This window comes from Oncorhynchus keta, chromosome 29 (assembly GCF_023373465.1).
Source record: "Oncorhynchus keta strain PuntledgeMale-10-30-2019 chromosome 29, Oket_V2, whole genome shotgun sequence".
NCBI classification, from domain to species: Eukaryota; Metazoa; Chordata; class Actinopteri; order Salmoniformes; family Salmonidae; genus Oncorhynchus; species Oncorhynchus keta.
In genome coordinates, this window is record NC_068449.1 from 19,713,464 (window position 1) to 19,723,987 (window position 10,524).

Sequence of the window (10,524 nt, forward strand, 5' to 3'; positions counted from 1 at the left end):
AACAGAACAATACTTATTATGTCCAAATCAACCAACCATACAAACCACATCAGGAGTGTGGCATGCATCTTATTCTCCTGTCACTACTCTGCTGCTTCACTGTAAGGTATCTTGACGAGAGGTCAAGTTGCACAAAAACACCCTGGCAATTGAATACCTAAGTACTATCGCTAGTATTCCCGCTTCAGATGATACCAAGTTTATGACACAGTATCTGCTGTATAATCTCTATTTGCTTCCCCACCTAGACTGGTCCTTTCCATCCTTTGAGAGCTTTTCTCCTGACCACTGCCTCTGGTTGTCTGACTGGGTCTTTTCAGTGAGCCAAGTCAACCGTGGGCTAGTTGACTGCAATGGGAAGGAAGCCTCCGACAGGGTGGTGGCCGTGATCACAAACCAACTGTGACTGCAAAGTGGAGGAACTCTGATAAATCACTGAAGCTAACTATTGCTTTCATCAACTTTAGTAATTACTGGCCTTCCTACCTAAAAATCAATACCTCATATATTCTCCTTTGTCAACAGAGAACACAAAATGAATGTATTTGATCACACTGTTTTCATAGTGAGATCCAGATCAAGGTTTAGTACTAACTTATTGCATTCTCAACAACTCATTCTCAATGCCAGCCTCCATGCCTCATATTAAGTGTCTATTTATTGAACGCCTACGAACGGCATTGGCGCTAAACAGCAGGAACATGAAGAGGAGTGACTGACTGACTCCCACTGACACATCAACCATGTTTAGAGAAAGCACCACCCCATCACTTCAAGGACACCTCCATATATTGTCACAATACATTACACAACTCTCCATCTACCTATGCATTCTTGTAGACATTGGAGACATTTTTACACCAGTTCAAGATGGAAAGCACAACAGTGGTTAGGATTTCAAGGGTGAAGCCTGCTAATGTCCATACTGGCCTTGCTTGGTACTTGTCTTGTGTACTCAATGTCTTCCCAACAATGGCAGCAAAATATAGGCAATTACACCATGGAATTGTTAAATACTAGTTTCTGATTGGCTTAAAAGGCGTTCTACTGGGCATTATTTCCCTATAATGTCCAGCAATAACCAACGGCTATGAATTTGTTTAATCCTTGTTGCGTGAGACCTGCATGGCACTCTTCTTTCTACTCAGTCATGTCAGTGCTCTGAATGGTGTGCAATGGTGTGGATCCATTGACTCTGTGTGATAATCCTATTCAAAACTGGTTTAATCTATAACCTGGCTAACTACAGCACTGACAGCAACTGAACTGCATCTTGTCAGCTTGTGCGGTAGCTCTTGATGCATGCAAGAGACAGAAGTGGGCACTTACCGAAACTGGGGACATATGTCTCCGGACTCAGCTTCCGGGTATGGGACAGGCAGTCTTCACTGATGACCTGAGAAGATAAAATCAAGGGGTAACAATGGTGACACTTATCCATCACTGAGAGCTAAAATACTGGGTCAAGTTAACATGTCAAACATAAACAATTATTTGAAAACATAGAGAGCCTACCATGGATCAAATGTAATTTCATCCATTGGTGTCAACAAAGCAATGTTTAGCTCAAAGTAATTGTGTGCTCTGGGACTGTCAGTGTATAGACACGAGCTCAAATTGATGTACCACTCTTATTAAACTTTTAAAGGTGTTGCCATGGCACATTTGTAAGCCTCACAGTAAAATAGATCTCTGAGGTAAGGAGAGTGATGTGCAGTTTTCACCTCAAACACCAAAGTTTCCCTCAGACAGGGTGTTGAGATCCATCTCACGGCTATCTGATTAAAAGCAACTCACATTGCCTTCAGACGAACCCACTGGGATCTTAATCAACATTAGGGACGTAAGTGGTTGATGTTCCACAGTTGCATGATCTTCACATGCATTGCGAATTAAGTTGCAAACCCTCTCTGAATACAAGTGTGTTGTCTGGCAAAGATGTTGCTGGGAGATGGGGACTACTGTAAACACAAGGTTTCACTGGAAGGCTCCAAAATGACTTTGAGGCACAGAGCAAACAAAACGCCTCTGAACAAGTAGCTCTAGTTTTCAACTATTGTGATCAATGAAGGTCATTCTTGCAAATTACAATGCTTTGCCTTTGATAGTACTTGAATGCTCACTGAAACTTGTTGCACAGTGTATTCTTTCCAAGACATTTTGGTGGCAAACTGCTCCAAGGGAAGGAGATCATCTGTGAGAGGGGTTTCATTTTCAAAACCATAGGAATTAATAAGTTTAAAAACATAATTCAATCGAGTTGTTTTTTATCTTCCAAGTTAATGGTTCATTACAACATCAAGACTGCTGAGACAGACATCAGCGATGGTTTCTGCAATCCACATGACATAGTCCCGTGAATGAAGAGATAAATAAAATATGCCAGCCAGCCCCTCCCACCTAGTCTACAGTCAGCGTCGTGTGGGGGGGTGAAACCAGACCTTTAGTCTGTTATCCCCACCAGTCTCTGTGACAGTGCTGGGATTTCTCCCCCGCAGATCTTCATCCGAGTGCATTGCCTATACTTTTGTTGCATCTTTGCGACTATTCAGTAGTCTAAGTAGGCTACTCTCTATTATGCGAAACAGGGAAGATGGCCAGTGTTTCCCACTACGAACCTATGCCACTGTCTGACACTGACAGCTGGGTGTTTCAGTATCTGAGAGAATGAAACGTGCAAATTAGCAAATTGACTTCCCCGATGAGTGGATCTTGGAGTAAACCCATTGTAGCCTGGGGTTCCCCGCAGCTACATAGATAAAGCTCTTTGGATTATCACTCATCGAGGAACAGGTGCCCTGTAATATTAGGTACTTGTCTCCCCCAAGCAGTCAAATATGTAGTCTCACCTTTTCTGTCTAATGTGGATCATGCAATAGATATGTATTCAAACCCTCTATCGATGTACAGTAGGCCTACATTATTATCCTACGTATTCTTCAGATATACTACATATTCTATCCATGTCTACACATCCCATCACTCACACACACATATATTTTATACAACGGACTCCGACATTACTCGTCCTAATATTTCAGGCTCCTGAGTGGCGCGCAGCGGTCTAAGGCACGGCATCTCAGTGCTAGAGGCATCAATACAGACTCCCTGGTTCGAATTCAGGTTGTATCCCAACCGGTCGTGATTGGGAGTCCCATAGGGCGGTGCACAATTGGCCCAGCGTCGTCCTGTTTTGGCCGGTGTAGGTCGTCATTGTAAATTAGAATTTTTTACTGACTTACCTAGTTATAAAATATATATATTTCTTAATTCCATTCCAACTTTTTTTAGATGTGTGTATTGTTAGATATTACTGCACTGTTGGAGCTAGCAACCCAAGCATTTAGTTTCCCCCACAATCAATGTTCCCTTTAAACTGCGCTGGTGTGCAGCTCCCCTCAGACTGCCATGCAAAATAAATATCAGCCCGCGCACAGAAGCACAAGGTTGAACTTCCAACATTCCAGAGATTTCCACTTCAGTCAACACTATCAATGTTTCGCTCTACTGCGGGAAATGTGCTTGAATCAACGCAATATTAGCCACTTTCAATGTAACATACCGAAACAAAACAAACTACGCAAGACTTAGTATGCAAAACTATGCAAGAGATTTTGCTGTAGGCAAAGCGCATTGGAGTAGGATTCTATTGCATTGACAGACAAGACTCAGGCTCGTGGGCCTCCCGGGTGCAGCGCCAGCTGTGCCACCAGACTCTGGGTTCGCACCCAGGCTCTGTCGTAACCGGCCGCAACCGGGAGGTCCATGGGGCGACGCACAATTGGCCGAGCGTGGTCCGGGTTAGGGAGGGTTTGGCTGGTAGGGATATCCTTGTCTCATCGCGCACCAGCAACCCCTGTGGCGGGCCGGGCGCAGTGCACGCTAACCAAGGTTACTAGGTGTACAGTGTTTCCTCCGACACATTGGTGCGGCTGGCTTCCGGGTTGGATGCGCGCTGTGTTAAGAAGCAGTGCGGCTTGGTTGGGTTGTGTATCGGAGGATGCATAACTTTCAACCTTCGTCTCTCCTAAGCCCGTACGGAAGTTGTAGCAATGAGACAAGATAGTCGCTACTAACAATTGGATACCACGAAATTGGGGAGAAAAATGGGGTAAAATGTTTAAAAAATAAGAAAAAAAAGACCTGTGCACATTTGTTCATATTCTTTGCTAGTTATTAGTTATTAGCCCATTTATCGCTAATTTCTAGTCAACAATGGGTGAGTGGTTGCTTCCTATAAGAGCACAAAATGTGTGCATTTTAAAATAGTTTTCTTAATGTCTTAAAGGAGCCGTGTTGTATTTTGAGACGGTTTTGGATAAGCGAAGTAGCCAATAGGCAGAGGGTAGCATAATTGGTCTGTTTCTCTATTAATGGTATGGGAATAATAATACATTTTATTTTGTAAAGTGGTTTCTTAAATCAAACATTTTCAGTCACGTACTTGTATGAAGGACAAGTGGATATACAGGTTAATGTCAAGCCCTGTATGTTTTTTCAAAAGTCTCATGGAACAGCTGTTTCCATTTAAAAATATTATGGGATGCATTTTTCTCCATTGTTTTTGATGGTAGGCCTACATTATGATCAAATAGCCACAGAAGCCTACTTGGCCACTGTTAAAACTGTAACTTAAAGTGGGTACAGCCCCAGTGTTCACAGTGAACGCGCCCGGTAGTTGCACAGAATTTTCACAGTGTTCTAGTTTGTGCTCAGCAGACCTGACATTTGCTCAGTGCCGGATTTTTTTTTGAGGGAACATTGCTCGCAATAACATCTACTAAATACAGTGGGGAGAACAAGCATTTGATACACTGCCGATTTTGCAGGTTTTCCTACTTACAAAGCATGTAGAGGTCTGTAATTTTTATCATAGGTACACTTCAACTGTGAGAGACGGAATCTAAAACAAAATATCACATTGTATGATTTTTAAGTAATTAAATTGCATTTTATTGCATGACATAAGTATTTGATCACCTACCAACCAGTAGGAATTCCGGCTCTCACAGACCTGTTAGTTTCTCTTTAAGGAGCTCTCCTGTTCTCCACTCATTACCTGTATTAACTGCACCTGTTTGAACTCGTTACCTGTATAAAAGACACCTGTCAATCACACTCAATCAAACAGACTCCAACCTCTCCACAATGGCCAAGACCAGAGAGCTGTGTAAGGACATCAGGGTTAAAATTGTAGACCTGCACAAGGCTGGGATGGGCTACAGGACAATAGGCAAGCAGCTTGGTGAGAAGGCAACAACTGTTGGCGCAATTATTAGAAAATGGAAGAAGTTCGAGATGACAGTCAATCACCCTCAGTCTGCATGTAGCACATGCAAGATCTCACCTCATGGGGCATCAATGATCATGAGGAAGGTGAGGGATCAGCCCAGAACTACACGGCAGGACCTGGTCAATAACCTGAAGAGAGCTGGAACCACATACTCAAAGAAAACCATTAGTAACACACTACGCCGTCATGGATTAAAATCCTGCAGCGCACGCAAGGTCCCCCTGCTTAAGCAAAGCGCATGTCCAGGCCCGTCTGAAGTTTGCCAATGACCATCTGGATGATCCAGAGGAGGAATGGGAGAAGGTTATGTGGTCTGATGAGACATAAATAGAGCTTTTTGGTCTAAACTCCACTCGCCGTGTTTGGAAGAAGAAGAAGGATGAGTACAACCCCAATAACACCATCCCAACTGTGAAGCATGGAGGTGGAAACATCATTCTTTGGGGATGCTTTTCTGCAAAGGGGACAGGACGACTGCACCATATTGAGGGGAGGATGGATGGGGCCATGTATCGTGAGATCTTGGCCAACAACCTCCTTCCCTCAGTAAGAGCATTGAAGATGGGTCATGGCTGGGTCTTCCAGCATGACAACGACCCGAAACACACAGCCAGGGCAACTAAGGAGTGGCTCCGTAAGAAGCATCTCAAGGTCCTGGAGTGGCCTAGCCAGTCTCCAGACCTGAACCCAATAGAAAACCTTTGGAGGAAGCTGAAAGTCCGTATTGCCCACCTGAAACCTGAAGGATCTGGAGAAGGTCTGTATGGAGAAGTGGGCCAAAATCCCTGCTGCAGTGTGTGCAAACCTGATCAAGAACTACAGGAAACATATGATCTCTGTAATTGCAAACAAAGGTTTCTGTACCAAATATTAAGTTCTGCTTTTCTGATGTATCAAATACTTGTCATGCAATGAAATGCAAATTAATTACTTAAAAGTCATAAAATGTGATTTTTCTGGATTTTTGTTTTAGATTCCATCTCTCACAGTTGAAGTGTACCTATGATAAAAACATGCTTTGTAAGTTGGAAAATCTGCAAAATCAGCAGTGCATCAAATACTTGTTCTCCCCACTGTATGTGTATGCGATCAATAATATTATTTGATTTTCCCTGACTGACCACAACTTGAAATGCCTGAGAATGCATCTCTGAAATGACAAACAAATGAATGTTCAATGTCACATCAGGCATCAAACAAATAGTTTGCTTGCCTTCAGAATATGGTAGAGCCCCCCTTTTCTTATCTCAAATTTAGACTAAGTTGATTGTTAAACACTGACATGGTAGCTGTCATCTCTCTCCTTCTAATTAGCCACAAGGCAACTGACTGCTCACCAAATGGTTGTCATGGCAACAAAACAAAATCAATTACCAGCCCTTGCAGACAGGTGACAGTCCTTTTCAGGCCCTTTGCAATCAGTGCACTAGGGCTTTGATTGTGGAGACAAACAAATCAACTAAAAACACAGGCCCTGAGGTGGATGGTGAAGTCAATAGGAAAGATGCTCCTCCAAGAGCACAGTATAAATCAGTGACTGATTGAAAGGCAACTTATTCAATTGGATCTGCATTAATATTTTTAGAAGCCCTTCACACCATTAAACATGTGAACTTTGATTGCTGAGTCAATAATGTCAACTAAAGGGAAACATTTGCATCATCACTGCATACATAACTACACTGAACAAAAACATAAACACAACATGTTAAGTGCTGGTCCCATGTTTCATGAGCTGAAATTAAATATCCCAGAAATGTTCTTATACACACAAATATTATTTCTCTCAAATTTTGGGCACAAATTTGTTTATATCCCTGTTTGTGAGAATTGTATCCTTTGTCAAGATAATCCATCCACCTGCCAGGTGTGGCATATCAAGAAGCTGTTTAAATAGCATGATCATTACACAGGTAAACCTTGTGCTGGGGACAATATAAGGCCACTAAAATGTGCAGTTGTGTCACACAACACAATGCTACAGTTGTCTCATGTTTTGAGGGAGCGTGCAATTGAAATGCTGACTGCAGGAATGTCCACCAGAGCTGTTGCCAGAGAATTGAACATTCATTGCTCTACCATAAGCCACCTCCAATGTCATTTTAGAGAATTTGGCAGTATGCCTCACAACTGCAGACCACGTGTAATGGCATCATGTGGGTGAGCGGTTTGCTGATGTCAACATTGTGAACAGAGTGCACCATGGTGGCGGTGCAGTTATGGAAATGGGCGTAAAACAGACAATGAAAACAATTACATTTTCAATGGCTATTTGAATGCACAGAACTACTGTGATGAGATCCTGAGACCCTTTGTGATACCTTAAAAAAAAAATAGGCATCTGTGACTAACAGATGCATGCCTGTATTTCCAATCATGTGAAATCCATAGATTAGGGCCTAATGAATTCATTTCAATTGACTGATTCTAAAAATGAATTGTAACCGAGTAAAATCTTTGAAATTATTGCATGTTGTATTTATATTTTTGTTCAGTATATTAGGCCTACCATTTTCACAGTATGCAGTGAGCCAATTAATATAAATTATGTCCTGGATTTTTGCACGTACAACTCCATATAGTCCTAACACAAGTATTTGTCAGTATCTAGTATACTGTGTGTTGTATACTGATGTAGTATACAGTGTGTTATTGATTCAGTGTAGACATGTTTGGGGTCGTTTTCATCAGGTTCATGCAAACTAATATTTGATAGATTTGTACTTTGGGTGGTTGCAAACCTCATTCTATTTGCACCTTATTCAATGGAATTATGGTGCCTCTATGGAAATAAGATTCTTATACCTATATAGCCTAGAGAGGATGTCTTGATATTTCTTTCTCTAATGAGACTTTGCTAAATCAAAACAGCTAGATAGACCAGTGTCGTCTTCAGACTTTTGTTTGATGTAACCTTGCTGTCATCGATGACCAACCTGATCAGAGGATTTCCCCTTAGGGGCACTGCGTGGCTGGGTGTTCACTGTGGAAGGGAGGCTTGACCTCTCCCAAGGCAGCTTGTTCTTCCCTTTGCCTGCACTGACAATTCTCCTCTGCAGTGGAAGGTCATCAACAAGGGAGCCCAAGCTTCCATAACCATGATACAGCCTGTCAGAGTCTGGTTCTGTCCTGATGCTCCTGGCACTGCTGATCCGCCCACCATTGAGCACCCACTCCAGGTCAGCTCCCGACCCAAACTGAGGTGAGCATCGTTGTCCTGGTTTAGGGATTACAAGGGCATACTCCACCATTCCATCCGAGGACAGTCTGGGAAGTATGTGTCTGGCTCTTCTTGCTTGCACAGCTGCCATAAGACCCTCCACATCCCCATTGAGCTCAACTCTGTTTACAGCCTTCATTAGGGGCTGTTTTTTCCCTGTGTCAAGGCAATGGTCAAAAACGGCAAATAGTTCTAGGGCTGCATGGCGGACCTTCTTCTTGCTGTCTGCCAGGTATGGTGCAACTTCAAAGCAGAGGCTGGGGATGTTGAAGTCCTTCCTGGGGTGGGTGAGCATAGCTGCTGTGATGATGTTGATGACATCCTCTCTGACCCGGGAGTTCTTGTGTCTCAGGTGTCCAATAACAAGGTCCAACACTTTCTGTGGCCCTACAATTCTAGTCAACTGCCTGAACACATTCATATACTCATTCCTGGTGACAGCGCGGGTGTCCCCAAGGGTTTTCAGAGCCACACACGCTAACTGTTTGAAATATGTGTCTACATTGTAATCCAATTTCTGAATGAGTAGGTTTATCACCTGTAAAGTGCCGTACAAAACTTTGAAGTTGCTGTCATCTAGAAGTCTGCGGAGAAAATTGATAAACTCCACAATACTGTCTGAGGGGACTGGCTTCAAGTCCAATCCAAAGAGGATATTTTTCAGCTGTTCCACACCATTTGTTCGATTTTGGTAGTTTTTGAGGTCTAGGAGCTTTTCGTGTAACTCTTGGGATATCAATCCAAAAATCATAATGGATGGTCCTTTGGATGTGGTCAAATGGGGAAATCTAATGAAGCATTCATATTTCTGTGAGGACAGCAATATTGTCCTTTACTTTGAATCGTCATCTTGGTGGGTAGATTTAGCCTCTTCAATGCTGTATTTCACAGTGGCAATACTGTGGTTGCCGTCCAGTACAATTGCACTCAGATATGTCTTTATATGGTAATAGTCAGTTCAACAATAAGTTTTACACCTGTAGGCAGCTGGTATTGGGAAAGATATTTGAACATGTTCAAGCATAATCAATGCATGACATTAAAATACTTCATATTTGCAGCTTCTTATGAATAAATGTTATTTGTTTTGTTCTACGAGACAACTGGAACGTGAACAGTGAAAACAACGTTGAGTGAAAATAAAACCACTTGTAAGGTTGCTGTGCTTTCCCTACATAGCCACGACGGGGGGAAAAAGCAGAGTGGAATGTTATATTTGAAAGCCCCTGTTGTATTTCAGCTAACTGCATTGGTAACTAGGTAGCCCACAATATGTTTCCATTGCTTCAAACATCATTCATTGTTCAGAAATGGAGTGTCAGGGCGACGTCGCTGCCAGTACCTCTTCTGATTGATGTTTTCCATATAATTCAATATCATATACAGCTTTTAGCTACGTCTTCAAGGCTTGCGGCTGAGTAGCAACCTGGTGGTGGCTATCTTGGCTAACTACTTAACGTTAACTGGCGAAGTTAGAAAACAGACAAATTGGGACTTCGCATTCCGATTAGTCGTTCAAATTTGACGTCCGGGGTACGAAAACGTTTTCCAAATCTTCATGACCTCCTCGGTTAAATGTCCGACTAATAATACGAATTGAAATCCCCTTGTAACTGTATGAGATTCTATGTTGAATGTTTGTAGCTAATCTAGCTAGCTGCGCTGAAGTAGAGACGTTCATCGCTGTAGCCCACGCCAAGAAGCATCAAAATGGCGAATACAACATGACACAAACGGACCGCTTCCATGGTGACGCGAGTGGTAAGGTTGAGAATCGGATGGAATTTGATGTATACCATTCCAAGGTTTCTTTATTTTTTTAAACTATTTTCTACATTGTAGAATAATAGTGAAGACATCGAAACTAGTACCTCCACTACTTTTAGTACCTTCTGGTATACTAGAGCTGGGCGATATAACGTAAAAATAATCTCAATTCAAATGTTTTGCTAATGGGCGAATCACGATATACAGTACCAGTCAAAAGTTTGGACACACCTACTCATGCAAT

At 42.4% G+C, this 10,524-nt stretch overlaps 1 protein-coding gene across 3 annotated transcripts in view; it reads right to left on the minus strand.

Annotated features, from left to right (window-relative positions):
• The window catches only part of LOC118362414 (TOG array regulator of axonemal microtubules protein 1-like), a 37,635-nt gene extending 27,245 nt beyond the window's left edge, over positions 1-10,390 (minus strand). Inside the window, exons 1-2 of one of the 3 annotated variants that reach the window (XM_035742723.2) lie at positions 8,230-10,390; positions 1,330-1,396 (exon numbers count right to left, since the gene is read on the minus strand). In XM_035742723.2, coding sequence (XP_035598616.1) covers positions 1,330-1,396; positions 8,230-9,264 — 1,102 coding nt within the window. In that variant the 5' untranslated portion in view covers positions 9,265-10,390. Of the gene's footprint in view, positions 1-1,329; positions 1,397-5,347; positions 5,815-8,229 lie in introns of those variants that run through there. The other 2 variants (XM_035742725.2, XM_035742724.2) reach the window with 2 other exon arrangements.
• Between the last annotated feature and the right edge of the window lie 134 nt (positions 10,391-10,524).